General features: G+C 43.8%; 1 protein-coding gene across 1 annotated transcript in view; it reads right to left on the reverse strand.

Moving 5' to 3' along the window:
- SNX9 (sorting nexin 9) overlaps positions 1 to 27,656 on the reverse strand; it is a 105,495-nt gene that overhangs the window by 54,262 nt on the left and 23,577 nt on the right. The window contains exon 2 of the mRNA XM_045080123.1: positions 2,924 to 3,010. Coding sequence (XP_044936058.1) covers positions 2,924 to 3,010 — 87 coding nt within the window. The remainder of the gene's footprint in view (positions 1 to 2,923; positions 3,011 to 27,656) is intronic.

Genomic DNA, 27,656 nt, shown 5'->3' on the forward strand with positions numbered 1-27,656 from the left:
AAAAGGTTTATTTGAGAGAGAGGAAGTGTGTGCGAGCGAGGGTGAGTGAGCACAGAGCCTGACACGGGGCTCGATCTCACAACCCCGAGATCACAGCCCGGGCCAAATTGAGAGTTGGGTGCTTAACGGACTGCTAAGGCACCCAGGTGCCCTCAAAGTTATAAATAATTAAGGCTTCTCTTTACTCCAGAAAATGACATCATCTAAAAAGAAGAAAAATCAAACAAGTGATCAAAGACTGAAAAGTAGCCCATTCAACAGACAAGAGTGCCGTCCACGTGCAATTCCTCTCGATCCACTGGTTGGGGGCAGATGACAAAAATGGCTTATAGCCCCAACTGTCAAGAAGCGGAATGACACCCCCATTTCTGTGGGATGAATTTGTGTTGTCCTTTGTTACCCCTGTGGCCAACAGAACGAGGTGAGGTGGGAATAATATGGGGTGAATTGAGTCTGGCCTCAAGAGGCTTTGCACACTTTTTCCAAAAGAGCTGTTGAATAATGTGGGTTGCAGAAGACAGAGAGAAGGCCCGGTCTCCTGAACACCCCACCTCAGGCCAGCCAACCTTCAGCAGGGGACCCGCCAGACACCTGAGTAGCACGTGTGAAAGCACTCAACCCCTAGCTGCCCAAGAGCTGACTGCAGACACGGGAGGGAGCTCGGGTCAGCCAATCTGGAGGTTCCTGAGCAAGATAACAAATGGTTGTTCTTTTAAGGATTGCCTGTTACCTAGGGAAAGCTAACTGACCCATGGTTCCTTTGATCTTCTGGATAAACAATGTTCAATTATAAAATATTGGAATTCCCACTTTTCAATCTATTATCTCTACAAAGTCCTACTTTTTCACCTTAAAATAAGAGTTGTCTTAAGTTCATAAATCATGTCTCAATTATCTGAATCTAGACAACACTTTTTTTGCTAAGATTTTATTATTTATTTATTTAGAGAGCAAACACGCTTGCAGGAGAAGGGGCAGAGGGAGAGGAAAACAGAGTCTTACGCTGACTCAGCTGGGAGCCTGGCATGGGGCTGATTCCATGAACCTGAGATCGTGACCAGAGCCTAAACTAAGAGTCGGATGCTTAACTGACTGAGCCACCCAGGACCCCCGATAACATATTCTTTTTAAAAAATCATTTTAAGGGGCATCTGGGTGTCAGATGGTTGGCTGTCTGCCTTTGGCTCAGGTCATGATCTCCAGGTCCTGGGACTGAGCCCTGAGTCAGGCTCCCAGCTCAGCGGGGAGTCTGCTGTTCTCTCTCCCTGTGCCTCTCCCCTTGCTCATGCTGTCTCTATCTCAAATGAGTAAAATTTTTTTTTTTTAAATAATAAAAATAAAAATCACTTCAAGTCCCAACTTTGTCCATTTTTGTGCATAACAGCAACTTAAAGCCAATACTATTCTACCAAGAAATGAAGACTATTTCTTCATTTAAAAAAGTCATAGGGATAAAGAATCTTTAATCTCTCTTATGATTAAAAATACAACCTATTTACTAACACACACCTAGCATATTATCTAAAACTACATATACTTTTCTTACCCAGTAATTCTTTTTTATATCTAAAACATATAGAAAAGGTTTTGAAAATACTTCCAGTATCAAGAAGCTTCCGCCCTCTCTTGGTCGCTCCCCACTCTCCCTCCCGGTATCTGCACTGCCCCAGCTCCCTGTCCCCCCCCTCACCTGGAAGAACACCTGCATCACCTCCTTCCCTTCCCCCCATGTCCCCGGCTGTCCCCACAACCTTCCTCACATGCTACTCTCAGAGGTGTTCCAGAGCCAGCCTAGGCCCAGCCCTTGCCTCCAGCTCCGCATTTCCATTTTTAAACTGATACAAAGCTGTAGGGAAGAGTTCATTATTTACCGTTCTTCAAGCTTCCCATATGTAACAGTAAACTCATTTAATCTTTCCAGAGAAGCTTTTCTCCCTGACTCACGCACTTTAATACATTCACCATTCACTCAGGCCAAAGGCCAAAATCTCTGGGATCCTTGCCTCTTTTCTCTCCAACAGTATCTAATCTGGCATCTGGCATCGAGTCCTCCAGGCGGGACACGGCAAGGCCTCCTGTAAGGCCTCCTGTATTCCGCTTTTTCAATTCCTGTTGCTATGACCCCAAGGGGGATCTCCAGGCTCCAGCCACACCAGTCCATTCGATACGCCTGTGCCAGAGTAATCCAGAAATGCAAGTCTCACCACATCAATGAGATGTGCCCTTACATCAAGGGGATGTTACAGCCTAACAGCAATGAGAACACCCTTAAATGAATCTGCTACTTAAAAATGAAATCCAAGGTCTACATCCTGGCCCACAGGTTCTGTCTGACTGGACTTGGAGAGCCAGTTTTCTTAGGCTGTCTGCTACTGGCCCAGATGCACCCTGTACCCCTGGGATGCCTGTTTACATGCCGTGTTCCCAGCAGAGAGAAAAAGCAGAGGCTCAGAGGTCGAACAGATGTGTCCTTGCTCTGCCACTTACAAACAGAACGATCGTGGGCAAGTGTGCTTGCCCTCTAGGTCTCATTACCCTCCTCTGTACAACACAGGTTAGGAGGCCCTAGCTCGCAGAGGTCATGCAGAAAATGCACCAAGAATACGGGTGAAGGGCTCAGCTATACACCTGGCTCACAGGCTGTCGTTCGTCAGCCACAGCTGCGACTTCCCAGAAACACAGAATGGGTTCCCATCTCGCCACCTGTGATCAGGCTGAGACCTGACCGGGACATCTCTTTCCATTTCTGCCTGATGGAACCCCATCCGACTACCTTTTGGGGGCTTAACTTTTATTTACCATCAGTACTTCATAAACAACAGGGCAAAAATCTGTGCGGGTTTTAAGATCAACTTATTAAAAAAAAATAAAATCCTAAAAATGAGTCCTTAAGAGACCATCGGATTTTTTTAAAACCTCTTACCGGATTTGTAATTGTGATGATTTCTCCTTCATTAACGGTCAGTTCATTATTTCCGGGCTCAGCAGCAAAATCATACATAACCCGCGCCTATTGGGAACAGAGACGAACAGAGGAAGTTACAAATGTAAACTTCACAGTAAAAACCCAAACAATCTCTATCATATACTTTGTAAACATGCTCATGACTGTGGCTGTGGTTGTTCTGAAATAAAGGAAGACATATTACCAAAATGATTCATCAGCCCTATTGTGAGGAAAGAGGACACCAACAGTGAGAGCCCCCCACTCTGTTGTGGAAACGGGGAAGGTTCCTGGTAGCTGCCCACACCACCTTCAGAGATGAGCTCTCAAAATGGTCTCAAAACACACCCACTTCACCAAGGTGGGGGCGGGGCAGGGAAGGAAGTGTGACTTTTGTTTGATTCTTTTTTTTTTTTTTTTTAGAGATTGATTTATTTGAGAGGTGGGAGGCCAGGGGCAGGGGGAAGAGAATTGCGAGCAGATCCACCCCAGGCACCGAGCCCAACACAGGGTCAGACCTCAAGACCATGAGATCACGACCTGGGCCCAGACCAAGAGTCAGACGCCGAGCCAACTGCGCCACCTAAGCACCCCAACACCCGTTCCTTACAGAGGTCAGAAGTGAAAGCAGAGATCATTCAATCCAGGCACACTCACTCTCAGGGACTGAAGGCAGATGCACTCATGCGTTCACTCATGTAAGATGCACACGTGTTCCGATGACTCCCTGGCCGTGAGAATGCTCACTATTATCTAGAGCTACTGGGATGAATTTAATAGAGCTGTACCCCTAGCCAACTCACCTCTGAATATAAGATCCAGGGAGCAAGATATACTTAGGTTCTTCCGCTAGAATACTACCCACTCCACAATGGCCTACATGGCTGTGCACACTGGTCAGCTAGCCTAACAGCTGGGATTTTCAAACTTTTCCTACAATAAAATCTTAATTCCGTGGAAAACAAACTAAAGGGAAGCTGTTCTGGGTGAGGAAGGTGCCTCTTCCTCAAGAGGCTCCTCGTGGAGTGCCTCAACCCGGACACACGATTCCCACAAACACCACTATGTGCGTATTCCGAGACGATCACTGCTGTGAGCACCCGGGTGGCTCAGTCCAATAAGCACCTGCCTTTGGCTCAGGTCATGATCCCAGGGTCCTGGGATCGAGTCCCGCACTGGACTCCCTGCTCAGTGAAGAGTCTGCTTCTCCCTCTGGCCCTCCCTCCCCAACTCGTGCTCACTTTCTCACAAAAGTAACTAAAATTTTTATGTATAGTACTTAATATAATTTTTAATCCATTTCAAATTCTAAATAATTATCTTTCATTGAACTATCTCATTAGAGAAGGTCCATCTTACCCAATGGAGGTAACATGTACCTAGGAAACCGACGATTTATTTGAAATATAACTGTCCTTAAGTGGCAAGTTCAGGCATATCACAGAGCTAGTCAAATAGGACCAATGGACCTGCACTCATTTAACAAATATTTACTGAACACCCACCACACGGTCAGGACTGGAGGCCTTCCTGCCTGCCAGTGCACTCGCCCCACACTTGCTTAATGATGCCTGAAATCCTCAGAACAAGGAGGAAGGATTCATAGCTACTGGAAAAAGGTTAATAAGAAAAAAACCCCCCAAACCTCCAAATACTAATTTATTTTGACATACATCAAAAGTAAGAAGACGGACTGTAGGATGAATGTACAACAAAGAAGGGAGAGTGAGGTGTTGTTTTCAGATGCTAGGTGGTATAGGTTGATGGTGTTCAATGGAAAATGATTTTGAGTTTTCTACATGTTTGAGGTTTTTTCCGAAACAAAATGTTAGAAAGAAACAAATGGTCCGGTCTGTCAGTCACAGAAGGGCATCATCGCTCCTGGCCTTCCGGGACTTCGTCCTGAGAGGCTGGGAGGGCGGGGGGGTAGGCTGCAGGCATGGAGAACTCCAGGGGTCAGCACATGGGCCTTTCTCCTACTGCTGAAAAAGTTGATACAATTCTGCTGGACATGTTGTGGGGTATTTTTTAAAAACCATGTCACCCAAATCTCAAATCTCATGCATGGAGGGCAGATGCAGATAAATGTATGAGGCGGGTGAGGAGGGTCCCTGGGCCAGGCAGGCCCCCAGGACTGCAGACTTCCTGGGAAGGGCCTGGTGTGCACACAAGGGCCAGATGAGTAACCTGTCGTTTGGTTATTGCTCCTTAGGGATCCTGGCTAACAATTTGTTTTTTAAATGCAGCTAAATCCAAATAAAAACCACTACAGATTTCTAAGTCCTCTTGTGTACCAAATGTACAACTTGATGGAACAAGTTAAAAACTAAAACTGGAAACTCCCTTCCACATTTAAATATTACTGAACTTCAGCCATGGAAAAATGTATATAAACATTGTAGGTTTGTGTAAACATTGATTTAAGCCTTAAAAAGAACCCTAGAGAGGCTTCTTAAAAATTAGAATTGAGAGAAATTTTAGAGAACAAAAAATGTTAAAAAGCATATCCCCAAATGAGCGTAACATGTCAACAGAAAACAAATTTGAGCAACCATTCGTACCAAGCTTAGCCTGGAAGCCTCTAGAATGGAAATCCTCGGGGCGCTGTCTTCCTTTACCTGCATTTCTGGTCCCCCATCAGTTCCCCTATGCTTCATATGGCCTTGAGAATGGGTCCATTTTTTGATACTGCTTTCCCCTGTGTTGGCTACATTTTGAGAAATGACTCAAGTATTTTCAGGAGCTAACTCTCTGCACGGTTCCTGGGAAGCAGGGAACAGGATTCTCTGTGTTGAACACATACTGTCAACAGCAATCTCTTCAATGCCAATACCAAAAAGTCTTACAGACAAAGGTGAAGGAGTAATAGACAGCAATCTTAAACCCAAGTTCCATTATTTAGCTATAGTAAAACAGACATCAGCAGATCCAAAGCTGTCCATGTCCCAGGCACTGGAAGAGACCTGGTGTGTGGATACTCCATCACCCTTAACACATATTTCCCAAAGTATTCAATCTCCTTGACCACATTGTAAACATCTGTCTGCTCCATATCCCTTCCTTCTGGAAACTTCCTGCTGGACTCCATGCCACTGGTAAGCATATAACCCAAACAGGGATAATCAGAACTTTTTCCCAGAAAATGATACAGATGCTGGGGAGCATGGGTCTTTTCCCCTGAAGATGCTGCCAGTGGCTAACCAGCAGAGGTATGGAGAAAGTCCACCTTTGGTGGAGTGGAATGGCAATCCTGCGGAGATCGCTGAGGAAGCCTGAGGCTGCTCTCCTGCTCTCAGATAGAGTCAACGGCTCTCCTTTCATGCCTAAGCTGAGTTCAGATTCTATCGCACAACGCACAACAGAGGGAGTCCAAGTTGATACGAACCAATAGTCCCAAACCAAAGAATTTATTAAGAAGACATTTTCAGGGGCGCCTGGGTGGCCCAGTGGGTTAAAGCCTCTGCCTTCGGCTCAGGTCATGATCCCAGGGTCCTGGGATCGAGCCCCCTGTCGCTCTCTGCTCAGCAGGGAGCCTGCTTCCCCCACCCTCTCTCTCTGCCTGCCTCTCTGCCTGCTTGTGATCTCTGTCTAATAAATTAAGACTTTAAAGAAAAAAAGAACAGACATTTTCAATAAAGAGAAACACTGGATATAGTAAGTACACTACTGTGTTTCCAATTCTGCAAAACAAAATACTAGAACCTAAAATGAACAAGAGAAATAAACAGTTCAAAATGACAAAAAACCTGGCAGCAGAAAGTTCCTGTGGGGGTCAGAATGTAGAGGACAGGTCCTCATCCTTAAGCATCTGCTTCTCTGGGTTTACATAAATCACAATCAAATCTTGGGGAAAAGCAGTAAATCTTCAGCAATGTAGCCCTCTCACTTTAAAAACAGAGACACTCAAAAATTAAATTGAAAAATTTCAAGGGATGGATAGATCCCCTGACAACTGAAGTTTTGCATGTGATATTTCTATGTAACTAGTTCACCTTTTCAGATGCCAAGCTTGCTTAAAAAAAAAAAAAAAAAAGATTTTTAACTTATTCATTTGAGAGAGAGCCCGCATGTGCGAGGGAGCATGACAGGGGAGAGCCTGAGGGAAAGGCGGGGAGCAGACTCCTCACTGAGCAGGGAGGCCCAATGCAGGACTCAAATCCAGGATCCTGGGATCATGACCTGAGCCAAAGGCAGAGACTTAACCAACTGAGCCACCCAGGTGCCCCTCAAATGCCAAGCACGTTTTACTTAAGCATGCCGTTTGCTTTCTGTGAAATCGTCTACAGTTAATGCCTTCCTCTATCTTGTTTTTACACAACTATCCAGACCATCAGAAGAAAAAGAACTTCATTTAATAGACTCAGAGTATTATTATAGCCTTAATATACGCAGATGTATTTGTCCTTATTGTAAATAATTAAGACTTAAATGCTTTTCAGTTTACAACAATCTGTGATTTTAGTTCAATCCTGGCCTGTAATTGCGCAGTTGTTAATTTGCATCAAACAGAGAATCTTATTTAAATTACCCCTCTAAAACATCCTGTTAGGTTTAGCCACTGCTCCAACCTACTAAGTTTTCTGAATTCTGAAGCCATCGTCAACTATACCCAACTACTGCTTCTCCCTTCCCACCCACAGTCCTCAGAGAGCCTGGTAATGCAAGCTGTCCACAGCTCCTCCTGGGTCATTACCAGAACCGCTGAGGTCCCAGGTGGCCAACCACGCTAAGAAACTCCTTCCGAGAGGACACGGATCGATTATCTCATTTTGGGTAGGTGGCTCTTAAAATTTCCGAAGAATGCAGGGGCCAAGGGCAGGCCGCCCCCAAGATGGACCTCGTGAGCATGAAGATTTTCTGAGCTGAAGGTAATCAAGGCCCTGCAGGTCGAGAGAACTTGAGAGAACGGTCTGCCCTTCCCTTAACTTCGGAGAAGAATCCACGCTGGGGGTCTTTCTCAGAAGGACGGTTATCAGCAGAGATAAATTTTATCTGAGTGACCCACCCGGACAGCAGGGCAACCATCTAATTACGAGGTTATCCACTCTTCTCATGCCCTGGGAAGTAAATTCCTTTCCCCTGAAGCCCCAGACCCCTGGCCCTGTCTCCTTAGGCCAGAACAATCTACTTGAAGGAGAACGTCAACCACCTGCATTTTGACCTCAAACTTTCTAACTGATTAAGTTCCTCTATCCAGCTTATCTCTTAGCTCAGGCAAAAAAAAAAAAAAAAAAAAAAAAAAAAAAAAAAGACCAAACAAACCACAAAACCAAAAACCAAAACAAAAAAACAAAAAAAAACCCTGTGGGCAAAGCATGATGAGAACCAAAACTACCCCCTTCAGCAATAAGGTCTGCCCTGAGCCAGTAAGACCCCACATGCCTGGCCCCAACATGTGGGGCCTTCAGGGCCCACCTGCATGGGTCCAGCCACCCTTGCCCCCCAGTTTCCTTCTATAAACCTGGAAGTACTTTCTGCACTTTGGAGACCGACATTCAGATGCTAGGGTGCCGTCTTCCTGGTTGGGGGCGCTCAGTGAAATCAATCCCTTGTTTTTACCTCGGCTCCTTTCTCTGCCTGCGGATTCTGTTGGTGGCAAATGGACAAACCCAGTCTGTCTGGCCCCCCTGCACCCCGGCTACACAGATGCCTCATTTTGCCTGTGTGGATTCCCTGTACGGATGCTACTAAATTTCATTTTCTCTTGTTACTCCCTCTTCTTGTCCAGCTAGAAGGACAGGAATGTCCCTAGAAAGGGACGGGAGTTCTTGTCTGGAACAGTTGGCATAGTTGGCAGGATACTTTAGTCGCTGGCCACCTCACGCCCTGGACACAGCTGCAGCTGGGAGATCCTGGGACATGTGACCAGCAGCCACAGAAGGTGACATTTCTTAACCATGTCAGCCTCCCAGAATCTTTACCTGCAGAATGTTGGAGGAAGGCTGGTGAGAGCCCTTTTCTTACTTTCTAAACTTAGATTAGCAGGAGAAAATGTTTGTGGAACTAGTTCTTTGGGCTTAGTGACTCTGGGTCTAGTTGGTTCCTGATCCATTTCCTCCCAGAGATGGTCTCTGTTCTCCTTTGCGTCTCATCATCTGTTGCCAACAGACATCTTGGAAGCGCAAGCACAAAATGAGTGGGCAGGGGTCGAGCACATAAAAGCTGCTGGACCTCTGGCCCCTCAAGAAGACTCTGTGATAGAAGTTGGTCCCAGAACCGGGTAGACTGACACTAGGTCACCTGCTGACTTCAAGGAAGCTTCTGCGCAATGAGGTATGCTGTAAGACAACACAGGGTCCCCAAGGGCACAGCATGTCTCTCCCAGGAATCAGTGCGGCTCCAGCAGACCAAAGGCTCACATAAAGTTGTTAAGAGTTTTCCTTTCATCTGCTCCGTGTCCCAAAAACTTGGCTTTATATCAGTGGGAATAATCTCTTTGGTCTCCACCATCCAGAGCATGCACCTTGGAGGCCAGTCAAACTGACTGGGGATCCGAGTCGCTCTTTCTCTCCAGCTGTGCCCGCTTCGGGGTGACTGTCCCGAGAGGTTCCAGGCCAGAGGAACTTTTGTCATCTCAACCACCACTGCTTGATCAGAGCTTGAGAGTCCCATTCCAGAAGCACCTGCCTGGTGTTCCAGATAGCAGGCCTGTGACGGGAGACATCTCCCATTCTCGGGGGACACTGGAGACACACACCATTCTTACTGCCTGTGCCTCTGCTTTCTCATACTAGCTTCAGGAGTAAAGCTTTTGGATCATGGGGTCCGCATCACCTATGCCCTTCTCTGGAAACCTCTTGCAACTTTGCTTAAGCCACTAAACGGCTTATTAATTTGAGTTGCTATTAATAGATCCTACTCACCAGTGACCAGACAATGGATTCTTAAAATTGGCTATATTAAAAGAGAGAGAGAGAGAGAGGGAGAGCGAGCTCTCTGTGGTGTTATCAGTACAATGCCTAGCCTCAGGGACTTCCCTGACAAGATAAAAGGACAGAAATTAGCCTTAAGACTTAAAAATAAATGTCTTCACCCTAAGTAAATTCCCCTTCTTAAAATCCAGGCTCATCTGCCTGTTTTAACTTCCCTTTCCCTACAAGGTTTACAGGGATCTTTCTGGTCTAATCTCTAGGCTCTAAGCATCTAGGCTGCTCATGTAAAAGCTGAAAGCCAGAAGATAAATCTAACAGAAGCACCTGAGACTGGCACTGAGGCTGGCCTGGCTCCTCCTCCCCCTGGGCTCTGGGACCCCTCTGCCTGCTTTGGGCATTCTGGGACAACGTCCTTTTCTGCAGCTGTCTCCCAGACGACCCTGCTGGGAAAGAATTTGAATCCCTTGGACAGCTGCAGATCTTTTATATTATAAAATCCTTTTACCTCTACTTTCAAAAGACCCTACCCAATTTAGAAAGTAATTAGATAGATTACTTGACTATATTGACAACTTAGCCTTCACTGAGGAAACTGACAACCAAAATTTCTCCTTGGCTGTTATACAAATGATCTGTGAAAGGCCAGTGTCTGGAGATTAACTGAAGCTAAGGGTAAATTTTTTGCTAAAGAAGCAGATTTAGTTAAAATATGGGCCAATCCCTTGATAGTGTCAGGTTATAATCCAGGTCTTTGGGGAATTAGGAACCACTGTCTTTCATAGATAAATCAAATCTCTATAAAATCAGAACAGCAACTCTAGAAACACATTAAAGCTCACCAATCTTTACCAATCCCCAAGCCTCACCTAGTCCTCTCAAAATGTTTGTACATGTTATAAAAGATCAAGATATTGGGACGTAGTTAGTTGTTCTATACCTAAAAAAAATATAAATAAATTTTAAATAACAATTAACAGCAATTACCCTGAAAGTCTAAGAAAAAAATTTTTTTCATGTCTTTGAAATGTAAACACAATCTCCTGAGACTGAAGGAAAAAATAAAAGAGAAATATTTAAAAATTGGGCCTGTAATGTCCTTTCCACAAATAGTGGAAATAAAATTAAGATGCTGCTCGTATCTTGTCTGTGTATTTTTTTGTGTGTACATGTACACATACATGGTAAATGTGAGATATTTTCTCTATCTCCGGATGGTATTGCTAAAACGAGCCTATAAAAGAGCTTTAGTTGATTTGGAGTAAGCACCTGTAAGGACTGGCCATCCTAAAGCTAAGATGGAAACTAACCCAGTGCTCCTGGGTGGATCAGTGGGTTAAGCCTCTGCCTTCGGCTGGGGTCATGATCTCAGGGTCCTGGGATCAAGCCCCACATCGGGCTCTCTGCTCAGCAGGGAGCCTGTTTCCCCTTCTCTCTCTGCCTGCCTCTCTGCCTACTTGTGATCTCTCTCTGTCAAATAAATAAATGAAATCTTAAAAAAAAACTAAAAAAAGAAACTAAGCCAAATATTTTTCAAGTTCAAGTGATCTGGGGCAATATTTGGTATTAAAACTAACTGCAGGTTGCTGGTTTAACTAAAGCAGATATGCATTTAGAGTTAAATATAAAATGTTTATTCTGCTTGTTTACTAGTTTACTAAAAGTCAAATAAGTTCATGGTATCTCTGTTGCAAAATCTCCCAGAGGGAAAAAAAATACTTAGAATAATGGCTGACTTTGTCTGCTGCCTCATCAAGTTTTATGGGCAGTCTAAGCATAACTGTTGAGAACAAGTAAATTAAACAGATATCAATAAAACAAAAAGGTTTGTATGTAAACTTTTAAATAGCTTCCAAAATCTTCCATCACCTAAAAATTTCAAAGTCTTACTAATAAGTTCAATGATGAGTTAAGTTCACTGGTTATCTAAGATCATTTCCAGTAAGATAAAATAAGGAAACATTCAGTAATGAACATGGCTTACCTACTTCTGTCTTACAACGCAGAAACTAAGGATAAATTTAGGTCTGCTAGTAATCATACTTCATGCTTTACTGAAAGACTATTATGAAAAAAAACCCTACATTTTTAAAAATATAAATCCGCCAATCTAAAGAATTCTGGCATGACAATTCACAATTGAGTACTACTTAGTTTCCACTAGAAATTAAGATTGCTAAGCATCAAGAATTCTAACAAATATAATCAAGATGACTGGAAACAACAAGGGAAACAACTTGGTAGCAAGGAAAATGGGAAGTGCTTTTCGTAAGAAAAAATATGAGGAATGAAAATACATATTTTTTGGGGAAAAAGAAAATAATTTTGTCCTCGGGTGGGGCTGGTTATTTAAAGAGGGAAAATAAACTTGTTGAAGGTTTATGAAAAAAACAGTCTTCAGAAGGAATTTTATTTGTGGTCAATACTGGTTGAGGATAAAATTTAAATAAGTAAATGAGTTTTAGTATCAAAAGTACCCTGGTACAACTTCTTTTTTTCTTTGTTAAAAGTACAAAGTTCTCTTGAACTATTGGTCTGCTCTTCATAAGATATAACAAAGGTTTTTCTTTACCTATTAAGTTTACCTGCAGAAGAAACAACTATTGTTTGCCAAAATAATTTCCTATGCTTATCAGCTCTTTGATTACTTAAGAAAACAGAGTCTTAACAGGAAAAGAACTAAATTTTGCTCACAACTATGAACCTGTATTCTCCTCTGAAATCTTGTACTCTCATGGTGGTTAAATGGATGATTATGGCTTCATAATGACTTGTGATTCTATTAAGCTGTCCAAACCTTTGGATACTTCTGACATACTTCCCCCAAACAATTTCTAAAATAAAGTCTTTTGACCACATAATCTGAGGTGTTCCAAAGGGCCCAAAGAATATTTCAAAGATTTTTTTTTTGAGAAATTAAAGTAATCAGGTTTATTTGGTATGTTAAATTAAATCAGGTTTATTTGGTATGTTAAATTAAATGGGAAGCACTGCCAAATAAGTGATATTCAACCCTGCTGCATTGCACTTACATAGACATGTTAATAAAAAATAACATAAGTGTTTTAAAAATTATATGAAACTCCTAGAAATACAATGCCCTGATACATTATTATCTTGAAGCATGTCACGAAAATAATCAAATTTCCCTGTCAACTGCACAGTAATGAATTATAATCAGATCTTCAACCATGGCTATTTTTAAGTTTCTTATCATTTACAGACAGTTATACTTTGTAACTCAGATACCTCTATAGGAAGTTCCTGCAAAAGTGCTGCATCTTTGATGAGACGCATGGAAAAAGCTGAGCAACGGTAATCTGGTAACCTTCGGCTCCTAAAACAGTACTAGGTAAAAATTTCTGGGGATCTGAGAAGACAAATTAATCATGTGGAACTGAATTAAGTTGAGGAAGATAATGGCACTCTTTATGACTTTTTGTTTGGACCACTGCTGACTTTTTATAAATGTTTTGTTTTTCCCAGATTTAAGAAAACTTTTTCTCTTAAACCAACTCATTGTTATTTGATAAAACACACCTTTTTGTACAAATGGAAACATTTATACTTTCTCCTTAGCTGAACCCTCCAGAATTCAGAAACTTAGTGAGTATTCTTATATGTTCATAGCAATCTATTTGCATAGGTTCAGTAATAATCTGTTCTCCTTATGACAAGACACCACTGCATACACTGACTGTATTACCAAAGTCCAGACTGGAATGCCATATTTGAGAGAAACACGCATAGACGCAGATGGGACCAGACAGTTTTAGGGAACCAACACTGATTTTCTGTATCCAATCAAGCTCTACTGGACACAGCAGCCGGGTACCTTGCTTACAGAGTCCCTAGAAGCCTGACTACCATAGGCCTACCTTTGATAACACACCTGCCTCACCACCTCCCGAGATGACTTTGTCCCAACTGACCTACTGTCAGGACTAACAACCTACCAACTCAACACTTTCTAATTAGGTTCCATGTCCAGCGTGGAGCCCAACACGGGGCTTGAACTCAGGGCCCCAAGATCAAGCTCTGAGCTGAGATCAAGAGATGGATGCTTACTGGGCCACCTGGGCACTCCCTGTATCAACTTTTAATGTGTGAAACTGCAGGGAAGTTTCAGAGGAGGAACTGTACGGGCTGAGGGCAGGCCACCCCGAAATGGGCCACTCTGGCACTTGGATTATTCTGAGCTAAAGGAAACTGAGACCCTGAGGGCTCAAGAGAAAGTTTTGCCCCTCCATTAACTATACAGAAGAATCCAGTTGGGGGTCTTTCCCAGAAAGTGGTTTATCTGTTGAGATAAATTTTATCTGAGTGACCCATCTGTACCACCAGGCAACAATCTAATCACCAAGCATCTACACAACTTCTCAAGCCCTGGGAAGAGCATTCCTTTCCTGGAAGTCCCAGACCCAACCCCGTCCCCTTAGCTCAGAAGGGCACATACCCTTCATTTTGCCTGTCACTGGAATTTCCACATCTGTGTGGACTCCCCCGGGTGTATGCTATTAAATTAGATTTCCTCTTGTTAATCTAGTCTCATGTCAGTTTGGTTCTTAGTATAGCTAGAAGGACCCTTGAAGGGACAGAATTCTCCCTTACAAAGGAAATAGCCTGGGGCATCTGGGTGGCTCAGTCTGTTAAGCATCGTGATTTTGGCGCAGGTTATGATCCGAGTCCTAGAACCAAGACCCACATCTGGTTCCACTCTCAGTGGGGAGTCTGCTTGAGGTTCTCTCCCTCTGGCCACGCCCCCAATTTGTGCATGTGCATGCACACACATGCTCCCTCTCCCAAATAAATTAAAAAAAAAAAAGTCTCCTTAAGTATTCACAATGTATTTACTATCTATTCAAGAATACAGTCAGGATGATAAAGTTCTGTTAAAGTTTGATTTTAATAGCTGCTCTAGTAAAAGATCTTCTCCCAAAATAAGAAATTTCTACAAAGAACTGTAGCAGCCATAAAGAATGGCTGAAAACTTTTCTTATGTGAAAATTTCAGAACTACCAGTGAAATTGTTATGTTCTTTAAATGTTTTTCCTAAACTGGGCTTATATCTGTTTTCCTGAAATATGATGCACTTAGAGGAATTTTTTCACTAGTGATCAATTCGATGAGGAATTAGGGAAATTTCCAAGACAAACAGAAGTATAAATAGAAATTCACTGAGTATAGGAATATAAACTTCCAAGACATATTTAGAATAATCTTAAATCTGACTGTAACAAAGGGCAATTATACAATCACAAGAGGAAGAGAAAAGTTCTGAGGAGCCATCATAAATAAATCACATTGTACGATCCACTTCCACACTATTTCCTTTCTCCCTATATCCCGTGCATGAAGCATGGTCCTGGAAAACTTTGGGACCAAGGAGATCCTTGCAACCAAAGCAAACTGCTAGAGACTCGGATGATTCTAAGAGACTTTCTACCCAAACTCACCCTGACTAAAGCTTCTGTATGTGCTGTGTATAAGAACAATTGGACAAAGGTGTTTTAATAGTTATTTGGTTAGGTGACAACAAACTGGCCATATCACACATCATGTGTGATGTGTGTGTGTGTGTGTGACATCACTATGATCAAGTAACGTGGCAAAACAGCCAATTCTGATGCCCACATGTGACTGCCCGTTCTGCCCACAGGTCCTTCATAACTGCACATGAACATGAAAAGTTAACTGAATTTTTTTTTATTTTTAAGGCCGTATCAAAATGGCTGCATCATACTAAACAATTTGATATAGTTGCTTTAAATTGGGGTTGATTAACCTTTTACTGTAAAGGGCACGATACTAAACATTTTAAGTTTTGCAACTGATACAATCTGTCTCTGCGGCCCTAGTGCAAAAGCTACCAGACACATTATGCAAATGAGTGTAGCTGCATGCCAATAAAACTTTATTTACAGAAAACACACGGCAGGCCAGATCTTGCTCCTGAGCCATAATCTGCTGATCCCTGTAACACGGGTAGGAACAGAGTTATAAAAAATCACTAACATATATCGCACAGCGTATAAAGGAAAGAATCTCTGTAATTCACATGACAAAGGGTTACTCTTTCTAATACAGAGAGCTTCTAGAACTTCAAAAAAGACCAGCAATCCAGAAAAACGGGCAGAGGAACAAACAGTTCATAGAAAAATATAAATGGTACTTACACTATGAAAAAGAAAAAGCTCAATTTCACACATAAAGAAAGATAAATTAATTTGGAAGATACTGCCAGATTTCCTTTAGGGGCTGTACCATTTACATTACTGCCAGCCATGAATGTATGTGTATATATATATATGAGTAATGGTTCTCTGTAGCTTCACAGACAGAATAAATTACCCAATGTTTGGATTTTCTGCCAAACCAGGGAGGGAGACATGCTATCTCAATACAGCTGCAGAGATAAATTGATCCTTTGACTCAAAATCTCATTTTGGGACTTCCCTCCCTAGATGCACTTCTGTCCACAGGGTATTTATGACAGATGGCGTGGTACACGACCCCAGCGTCTAGTCACAAGGAACTGGTGAAGTGAATCACAGTCTGCCCCCACAAGGGAGTACTAGGCAGCAACAGAGAACTGGAACAGTCCGCAGGTGCTGGCCGGCAAGGAGACGAGCACTGAGAGAGGACAGCTGCTGCGGAACAGAGCACTGTTCCTAGGTAGAAGGATATTTGTATTTGGCAGCATTTCCACCAAAAAGCACTAGAGGAACAGATTATTTTAAAACTGGTTACCTACAGAGATGGGAGTGGAAGGGAGTGCATTACTCAGTGGATTTCTTTTCACAGCATTTCCATTTTTTAAAAAAGATTTTATTTATTTATTTATTTGTCAGAGAGAGCGCACAAGCAGGCAGAGAGGCAGGCAGAGAGAGAGAGAGAGAGAGAGAGAGAGAAGCAGACTCCCTGCTTAGCAAGGAGCCTAACATGGGACTTGACCCCAGGACGCTGGGATCATGACCTGAGCCGAAGGCAGCAGCTTAACCGACTGCGCCACCCAGGCGTCCCATGTCATTTCCATTTTAACTGTGTACATGTACCACCCGCCCAAGAATTCTAGATTAAAATGGGAGGAGGGAGACACCATTTACAGTAGGAGCAGAAAGCAGAAAGCGACCTGGAAAAAGCTTTACGATGTTCCTGAAAGACAGACAACTAGAAGAACTGGGCAGTACAACAGATTATTTGCAAAAGCGGCCACAATAAATCCTCCTCGCCCTGCTGGGACACCACTTCTGCCACGTGACTTCCATTCCTCCAGCACGTGAGGAAGTAAAGGCTATTTACCACCTCTTGACTCTGGTCTTGTTCATGTGCTTGCCTTGGCCAACAGAGTAACAACTAATATGACAGAAGAAGGCATGACAAGCACTTGCCCACGGAGCCTTGCCCGCCTCAGTGACCGCACCCAGTCCGGGCTGGCCTCTGCAGATGGGGCCATCCCACCCCGGCCAGCCCAGCGGCCCCGAGGAGAGCCCAGTGCTGTGGAGGGGGCCGCTCAGAGCTTCTCCAGCCTCAGCCAGGCTTTCCAAATTACTGGACCCACCCACCACCTACCCACAGAACTAAAGAAAAAAATTCTGTCTCTGTTGTCTTAAGTTACTGAGTTTGGGGGGAGGGGTGTACTTTCTTATGCAACAAAAATTTAACACATACAGGAACCCTCTCATGTTTTTAGATGAGAAGCCCCAGGATTAGCGAGATAGCAACTCCAATTTGTTCACTGATTTTAATAAAAATGTGAACAGATTTTTTCCCCCTGAAACAGAACAAGCTGATCCTAACATTTGTTTGTCCATATAAATACACTAGAAAAAAAAAAAATCAGCAAGAAAACAATCAGAGACTAGAAAAAGTAGAAAGTCCACAACTAGTCCCAAAGACATGTATAACAGTGCTTATGCAGTAGTATAACAAAGTACTATGAGGATATTATACTGTTACACAGTAACAAATAGATCTCTCTCAAAAAACCAAAGTGGGGCGCCTGGGTGGCTCTGTAGGTTAAAGCCTCTGCCTTGGGCTCTGGTCATGATCTCAGCAGGGAGCCTGCTTCCCCCTCTCTCTCTGCCTGCCTCTCTGCCTACTTGTGATCTGTCAAATAAATAGATAAAGTCTTTAAGAAAAAAAACCCAAAAAACAAAAACAAAAAAAACAAAACAAAGTGAATCCCTACCTCATGCCTTATCCCAATATAAATTCCAAGATGGACCAAATACTTACACGAAGGGGAGGGAAGGAGGAATCCCAGAGCAAGTGCCCAGAATACAATTTTCAAATAGCATTTTTCATTAAAAGGAATCAGATTTACATAAAGAAATGGCTGATTTCATGTTTTAAAGAGAAAAAACAAATAAACAGGAACAAAACCCATAACAATATACAAAGATGGGCCTGGAACATCTTTTCCTACCCGTTATCAAAGACACTAGCAAAACCTGCTACGACCTAATCAAAAGTACACAAAGCTCCAACTCGCAAAGGAGCTTGCTGTCCAAATAAGGGACAGTACGAGCCACAGTAGGGACAAGGCCTGCGGTATATTTATTTAAATATATTTAATTAATATTTATTTAAATATGTGAGCTCAAAATGAAAAAAATAATTGGTCACCATTATAGAATATAGGGAACCAAGGCATTTTGAAAACTGGTAAATACAGGTGAAAAAAACGAGGCATTTATCCTGCCCCTCTTTTACAAACTGTAGCATTAACTGATCAAGTAACAGATAGGAAGTTTCCCTCTATAAAAACAATCCAGCTAATGCAAAATGGTGTAGCCACTATGGAAATCAATGTGGAGATTTTCTTTTTGGGGGATGGGGGGATGCGCAGAATGTCTTACACTATTAAAACCTGAACTACCATATGTTCCAATAATTCTACTTCTGGGTATTTATCCAAAAGAACTGGAATCTGGATCTCAAAGAACTATCAGCACTCCCACATTCACTATAGCATTACTGATAATAGCCAAAGTACGGAAACAACCTAAATGTCCTTTGACAGATGAATGGGTGAGGAAAATGTGATATACATACATATATGATGGTGCTTTATTCAGCTTTGGAAAGGAAGGAAATGATTTTTTTGAAAAAGATTTTATTTATTTATTTGAGAGAGATAGAGAGAGCATGAGAGGGGAGAGGGTCAGAGGGAGAAGCAGACTCCCTGCTGAGCAGGGAGTCCGATGTGGGACTAGATTCAGTGACTCCAGGATCATGACCTGAGCTGAAGGCAGTTGCTTAACCAACTGAGCCACCCAGGTGCCCGAAAGGAAGGAAATTTTGCAACATGTATAAATGTGGATGAAACTTGAGGACAAGTAATAAACGAAATAAATGAAAAAGGAATAACAGAACTAGAACTGCCAGTACTGCCAGTTACGAAATATACTTGAAAAAGCAATTTATGTCTTACTGCCGCTCTAAATCCTCATACCAACTTATAGGAAATATACAGGAATATATTCAACTGTGCGATGAGGATGTGGTAAGAAAATCCAGGTGTAGGAAGTTGCAGAATCCATTTTCTCTAACAAATCTCAAAGACAAAAGCAAGCCTGTCGGGGGAGGGGATGGAATAGGGGAACCCATAAATTACGAGATTCACGAGACTGATCCCCAATGCAATATACACAGACTTTATTTAGATTCAGAGTCCAACAAAATGCAAAAAGATTATGATATGGCAACCAAAAAGCTGACCACTCAAGAGGTATGTGATATTTAGAAGTATTCAATTTTTAGCTATCAACATGGTATTGTGGGTATATTTTTATTTTTGTTTTTTTAAAAAAAATCATTGTTTTAGAAGATTCATTTATGGAGAGAAAGAGAGGAAGGGAGTGTGGGGCGCATGTGCACAGGGAAGAGGGAGAAAGCTGCGCAGACTCCATGTCGAGCGAGGAGCCAGACGTGGGGCTCGATCTCACAACCCAGAGATCACAACCCGAGGGGAAATCAAGTCTGAGACCTAACGGACTGCCCCACCCAGGCACCCCTGTGGTTATACTTTTAAAGGACTATCCATCTTTAGAAACAGATTCTAAAATATTTATGGACGAAGTGATAAAAGATCTGGGATTTCTTCAGAAATTGTGTAAAAGCAGGGAAATGGATGCAGCCTGGACGGTACGAGATGAGCGGACAGTGAAGCTAGGGAATGGGCACTTCGGCCTCATTACGCTATTCTCTGTTCTTGAGTATGTCTGACCTTCTCCGTAACAGAAAAGGCTTTTCAGGAAACTGTAAAAAGTACTGAATGAAATTTTAGGAGAATTTGAAAAAGAACCCTGCGGTAGAGGTAGACGTCGATGTGAAACACAAATCCTTAAGTCCTCCAAAGGCAGGGAGGGAGACATTTCTCTTCGCCCAAGTAAAACATACCTGCCTTGCCTGGCAAAAGCCAATATAAATAAGATAAAAACTAAATGACAAACGGGGAGAAGAATATTTGCAATTCCTATCACAGACTAAAGGGTAGTTCCCCTACTCTCCAGAGGGCACCTCTAAGTCAGTTAAAAAAAGGATGGCTCTAAAAAATGTAAAACCTCACTTACAAAACTAAACAATATTATTTTTCACTAATCAGCATGGCTGGGAAACAAAAATGAAACTCCTAAAATGAAACTCCTAACAGCATCACGGTGATGAAGGCGTAGGTCCAGGGAAGCAGGTTACTCCTATCCCCCGGACGGAAGCAGAGGCAGCGCTCGGCATGTCCTCAAAATTAACACACACAACCTCTCTTACTCAGAAATTCCCCTTCTAGGAATTTATCCTCGTAGTCACCACCGCGCAGTTCACAGCAGCGAGTGTCCCAGCACAGTCAAAAGGAGCACCCGCTAGGTCAGGAAAGAACCAGCGGTGCAATTATCTCTAATGAATATGTTAAATACAAAAATAAAGCAAGTGTACCATTTGTGTGAGAGAGGGGGAGATGCCCCTGCTTGTCTGTGCACGGAGTATCTCTGGACGAGATACAGAACGAACTGGTAACACTGCCCCCAAGGAGAGAGGCTGGCGGGCTGGGGGAGGAGACAGACAGGAGGGGATCTCCAGCCTCATCTCCTCTGCACCTCTTAGCGGGTGGTTATTGTTGTTTATTTAACATAAAGCTATTGCCTGGTCAACAAAATTAAAAATGGAAAGCACTGCTCTGTACCTCCCCCTAGAAGGCTCAGAATGCTGCTGAAAATCCCAGGGTCCAGGAAGGAAGACTTCCTTGGTTGTAACAAACGCAAAAGGCTCCAAAGTGCAATTGAGGAGAGGACTGGCTACATCTTCCTGGAGCTCTGTCTGAGTCCAGTTACTTTCACCCCACAAAGATATATACATAATACATTTTACAAAGCAGTACAATGAAGTTTAAAAAACGAAAAGTTCAGGGGGCGCCTGGGTGGCTCAGTGGGTTAAGCCGCTGCCTTCGGCTCAGGTCATGATCTCAGGGTCCTGGGATCGAGTCCCGCATCGGGCTCTCTGCTCAGCAGGAAGCCCGCTTCCTCCTCCTCTCTCTCTCTGCCTGTCTCTCTGCCTACTTGTGATCTCTCTCTGTCAAATAAATAAATAAAATCTTTAAAAAAAAAAAAAAAAAAAACAAAAAAACGAAAAGTTCAAAAATCTCCTCCTGCTCCTGAAAGGGCACAAAGTGCTAACAGAGGTGAAAGGAGCCTTCAAAGACGTCATGCATTTGGACACGTGTTTGCACACGTGAGAACCAACTAGCACCACAGTACCTACGTTCCTCTACGCTCCATGTTTTATTTAATCTTGGGGCTGTTCGTACTGGCACATCTACCTTGTCCCCTAGGGCAGCTGCAAGGTTACTAACCCACTCGGCAACCTCCAGGGCAAGGCATATGAGAGCTGACCTAGCTGTGGTTAGGAAGGTAACTTCACCCCACCCCGAATTAAGTTTTATTGTTTTCCTGATTGTTAAAGGTCACGTGCCTTGTAGCAAAAAAGGGACAGAAAAGTATAAAAGAAAGCTGTACCCCAAATTCCAAAGATGACTGGGAAACTCACACACTCCCAGGAACAGGGTCTGTGCCCCCCTCCCCTGGGACCCCAGCACCGTGTTGAGAATGTTCTCATTCCCCCCCACAAAACGGAGAGGAAACGCAGTCACTGACACCACCACGGTGATGAGTGGACTTCGGAACCAGGCCACGCAGGGACAACTCCCTACTCTACCATTTCAACAGCTTTCTGAACTTGGCCAAATTCCGTCCAGTCTGCCTCAAATTCCTCCAGAATAAGTTAAGGATAACAGCATATGCCTCGTGACACGAATGATAAATGAAGTCATAAATGCAAAGTGCTTAGAATAGTGACTGGTACCAAGGGCCCAATAAATGCCAGTTACTGTGACCTTTGGGTTTTTTGAACATTATACACACATTCTGTATTGGGCTAAAAGTTGTTGCGTAACTGTGTCCTCTTTCCAGCCCACCAAGTATTCTGAACTAGACTTGGGCTTCAAGACAGAGCTGAGTACCAGGTTCCTTACTCCCACAAAAGGTCCTTCTGTCATCTGTTATGTCACCAGGTGTTGCGAGGACCAGCCCCACCTCCCGGCACAACACATGCCGCCCCCTCACCCCATGTCTCCACAGTACCACATGCAGGTAGGGATATTAGGGCAATGCTGAGGATGGTCAACCCTGATCATTTGCAAAAATAATAGAATAATGAAAAATTAATAAGAAAACCAATTCTAAGATAAACTGGCAAAGGACAATAGTTTCTCTGTAAATAACTTGATAAAAATACAACTGGGAGGGTATTCCCAAAAGTCACAAAAACCAAACTACAAAGCACAAGAGAGAGAACGACAGGAATGAAGAACCTTAGGGAAGAAAGTCCCATCAGTGAATCACATCATGTACCTGAGAAAAAGGCATGACACCATCAAGATGTCAGTCTACATGAACACTGTGGTTTCATCCAAAATCCCAAGGGGATATTTGGGGAGAAATTACAAATAAACTCACCCTAAACACACTGTGATCCCTTTACAAACAGCACCCGAAACACACTATGACTTCAGAAATACAGAGTGACAACACTTTGTTTTCAGCATTTTAAAGCCACAAACAAAAAGCAAGGACCATGTTTAAGTCTGTCAACATTTCATCTGGCTCTTTAACACAAATTCAGCACAGTTTCCAAAAGGGCACAAGTACCTTGATATATTTATTTTCCCCATGAGAGTAAATACTTAGTTCAGATTAAACTGTCCTGTAAGATAAACTCCTATTTCAGCTGTTAGCCGCTTCTATCCAGTGCACGTACTACTTACTTAGCCCTTTACTGTACTGATTACTTTGTGCTAAGACTCCAACAATCCCACTTGGGAAAGAAATCCATTATCTCATGAAAGTTAAGAGAAAAAGTCATCACAAAGGAATCTGTCAAAATATTGTACTATTTTCCATGCCTTCAGTTCCTCAGTGAACTGAAATTTCCCCTAAAATCAGTATTTCTTAATACAAAGACTCCCAGAGGGCTCGCTTGTGCGCCAGGGAAAGGTCCAGGTGAGGGTCGATCTGAGCTAACGTGCAGCGTTCCCGGTCATTGGAGACCTGAAGGGAGACGCTGCAGGTAACCCTGGAGACACTGCGTCTAAGCAAGGTGGTAGAAATAATCAGTCGTGTGCCCTAGAACTTCAGCATCATTTCCCTGGGATAACCTGCATCCACTGAGGGCCGCAGAAGGATTCAACTACTGAAAGTGAAATGAAAGAGGCTAAAGTACAGACCAAATAAAATACAGAAGAACAAGACTAGTCCATTAAATGATTAAGTCACACACCAAATTTTAGCAGTTAAAATAACAAAATTAATCAAAATCAAGGAGAAGGCCACAGTGGAGTGACAGGTACTCAACTTTCCATCTTACCATATACAGCTAGAAAACTGGTCAAAACACATGAAACAACAGTTTCCAGATGTTGAGCAACAGGGCAGCAGGGGACAGTGAACTGTGCGAGAAGGGAAGCCGATGGGGTGAACCCCAGGACGCCTCCAGCTTTCTGCCTAGAGGAACCTTCTGACCCAAACACTATGGGAAGAGTCCAAGAGAAGAACCCCAGGCAGAAAACACAGTCCTGCGAAGGTGAAGACCCACCAAGACCAGAATTCTGGGAGGCTCAGCAACTGAGGACAGACTCTGAAAGCCACTACTCCGAGAAAAAGCTGCAGAGAGCCGCAGAGAGGTGTTCTGGGGCCTGCCCATGAATACTAAGTGGCACGCAACAGGGTAAAGTCTTTAAGACCAAGCACACAACAACTACAGGGGAGCTGTGGGCTGAGAAAATGCTCAGAGGTCAGGCAGAGCTGGGGGCTGCAAGGAGCTGTCGGGGGGGGGGGGGGGGGGGGGGGTAGCTTCACTGAACGCACCCAAAGCATTCACTGTAGAGACCCCAACAGGGCTAGGGGGGCTCAAATCACCTTAGGAAAAAATTACTCTGGACGAAACTGAAAGAACTGGACTAATTGATAAGTAACTCGAGTGCCTACCAAACACACCTGGACACTCTTTAAAGGGAGAACACACAATCCAGACACTCAGCAACACGCCAACACAATGTCCATGATCCAATAAAAAATCAATAGACAAGCCAAGAAAGAGAAAAAATGTGACCTAGGACAAAAACATCAGTCACCAGAAACACATCAGGAAATGACAGACATAATAAAATTGGCAGACACTTTAGAACAGCTACTATAAATATGTTTAAGGACTTAAAGGAACATATGATTATAATGAGAAAAATGGATGTTATAAAAAAAGATCCAAATGGAATGACTACAGGTGTAAAATGCAATTTCTGAAAAATAAAAATTTATCGCATGGGCTCGACAGATAATTAGACATTCCGGAAGAAAAGATCAGTGAACTTGAAGAAACAGCAATAGGATGAAAAGAGGCTCTAAAACACGGGTAGAGCCTTCGTGGCCCGTGAGACAGTCCCACACAGTCTAACACACATGTGACTGGAACCCCAGAGAGGCAGCAAGGTATATGGAAATTTCTGAAGAAGTAATGGCAAAAAACTCTCCAAATTTGATGAAAATGATAACCTGCAAATTCAAGGACCCGAGTAAATCCCACAAACACACACACACATTCACACATACAGAACCACAGAAAGAGACATTATAATCAAATCAAAGAACATCAGCAATGAAGAGGAAGGTCCTAAAAGCAACCACAGCAAAAAAAGAGATACATGACCTACAACGGGACAGAGAGCAACCGAAGACTTCCCACCAGAAACAACACAAGTCAACATCCATCTCCCAAGTGCTGAAAAATAACAAAGACTATCAACCTGGAATTCTGTATATAGCAAAAACTGGTGAAATACAGCCATTTTCAGACAAACAAAAGCTGAGAGAATTTATACCACAAATTGACACTGCTAGAAATCTTAAGGGAAGCTCTTCCGCAGAAGGAGAATGACACTGGATAGAAACCTGAATGCACATGTGTTCGTGCACGCGCACACCTCCCCCTCATCAGAAATGGTAAATATGTGGGTCATGTAAAAAAAATTATCATTGGGGCGCCTGGGTGGCTCAGTGGGTTAAGCCTCTGTCTTCGGCTCAGGTCATGATCCCGGGGTCCTGGGATCAAGCCCCACATCAGGCTCTCTGCTCAGCAGGGAGCCTGCTTCCTCCTCTCTCTCTGCCTGCCTCTCTGCCTACTTGTGATCTCTCTCTTGCTCTGCTGAATAAAAAAATAAAATCTTAAAAAAAAATTCATTGTTTACTTTCCCTAAAAGATAACTGACTTTTAAAAGACGACTGACTTATTTTAAGATTTCTTTATTTGAGAGAGACAGAGAGAGAGGAAGTGGGGCGAGAGGCAGAGGGAGAGAATCCCCAGAATCCCCACCAAGTGCGGAGGCCACCACGGCTTGATCCCAAGACCCACAGGATCACAACGTGAGCCGAAACTAAGGGTGGGATGTGTACCCGACGGAGCCGCCCAGAGGTGCTGACCTTTAAACCAAGAACAATGCCAGTGTATTGGGGGTTTACAGTATCAAGAAATACAACGTCCCAGACAACCAGATAAGGGACAGGAGGGAGGCGTGGGAGTACCCCGCGACCGCATTCCTCTATGTGACACCAGATGGTGGAGTCAGAACGTGTAAGGCACAGGTGCATACTGCAAGCCTGGAAGCAATCAGAGGAAGAAAGGAAAAAAAGGAGAAAAAGAAACATGTATGAATAAACAGCTAATAAGCCAACGGTAAAGATAAAAAGGAGATTTAAAGATTAAATAATCTTTAAAAGGAAAAGAAGAAATGGAAACAAAAGGTACATGTAGCAAATGAAGAAACAGCAAGACGGTGCACGTGAGTTACAGCAAGGCAATCATCACACAGAATGTGAGGGGTCCCAACTCGGATTATGAGACACCGTCGACTGATAACAGAGCAAGACCCAGACGACATGCTGGCTACAGACAGAACTGCCTGGAAGCCAATGGAACAGAAGACCGAGGAGTAAAAGAACGAAGCTGCAAACAGAGGCCCTCGCTGCTGTGGGGCCCCAGCTCGCATCAGGATGCAGGCGAGGGAGAGGCAGAAGTGGATGCAGAAGTGGATGCAGACGGCCCGCCAGGACAGACTCCCTCCACCAGCCGGGAAGGCCGGGAAGCCGCATCAGACACGCGCCCGATCCCACCAGAGCTCCGGATCCACACACACCTGGGGCACCGGACGCGGGCTGTGCGTGGAAGCAGCAGGCAGGCAGGGGTCCCTGCAGAAGGGCTACGCGACACGGGTAAGGTGAGCAGGGAGGAGGGAAGGGGGACACCAGGGCCCCCCTTCTCTGAAGATAATCGGTCCTGCGTAAAGGCCAATCTGACAAAACATACTTCAGAATGTCGTAATAAATAGGGGACAACTTCCGCTCCCTAGAAGCTAGAATATCAGGTCCTGGATCCACCCTCCCATCTTTCCCAGCTCAGACACGGAACAGAGTAAGTGAAGCAGCAGTTTTCAGGCCGTGGACAACAGGGAGCCCAGGACAGTGCTCTCTGAGAGGCAAGACAAGATGAAGCGGCCACGGGGACTGCAGGCCACAGGCTGGAAGGAAGCCCGGGCAAAGCCTGTCATCTCTGCACTGAGGACGCGAAGACAGCACTGGGGGAGGGTGGGTGGCAAAGAGGGAGCGGAAACAGCTGCACAGAGACTGTGCTCTGGAGATCTGCAGAGGCGCCCTTCCTCTGAGTCTCCCGTGGAGATTGGTCAGCACGTGCACCGAGAAAACCGCCCAAACAAGGAAGAACCACAGAAGTGAACCATCTCCGAAGTTCGCTCTGGGGGGACACAACGAGGGTTCCCACCAGCCATAGTGGAAAAGGCTTGTGACATAGGACGCTGGATAATTATTCAGACAGGTATCCCCCCCGCGGTGGGGAGAAAAGCCCCCGAGAGGCTACCCTCATCCCAACCTGCAAAACTTACAGCAAGCGGCAGAGGGTCCAACTGTTTCCAAGGAACTTCACTCTATTCTGGAGAACGGCTCAAGAAAGTTTTGAAAAACAGGCAATTATCTAGCACCCACCAAGGTAAAATTCACCAAGTCTGGCGTCCCACCAAAAATTACCAAGCAGGAAACTAGACCCCAACGAAGAGAGGAAATCGATGGAAATCAACAAGTTCCATCATCTGTGACTCAGCTAACATTAAGCATTAAATCAGTTATTGCAACAGATACACATTAAAACTAAACATTAGGGGCACCTGGGTGGCTCAGTGGGTTAAGCCTCTGCCTTCAGCTCAGGTCATGATCTCAGGGTTCTGAGAT

The sequence above is a fragment of the Mustela putorius genome, unplaced genomic scaffold, assembly GCF_011764305.1.
Source record: "Mustela putorius furo isolate JIRA1106 unplaced genomic scaffold, ASM1176430v1.1 tig00000450_pilon_pilon_pilon, whole genome shotgun sequence".
In the NCBI taxonomy this organism is placed as follows: Eukaryota; Metazoa; Chordata; class Mammalia; order Carnivora; family Mustelidae; genus Mustela; species Mustela putorius.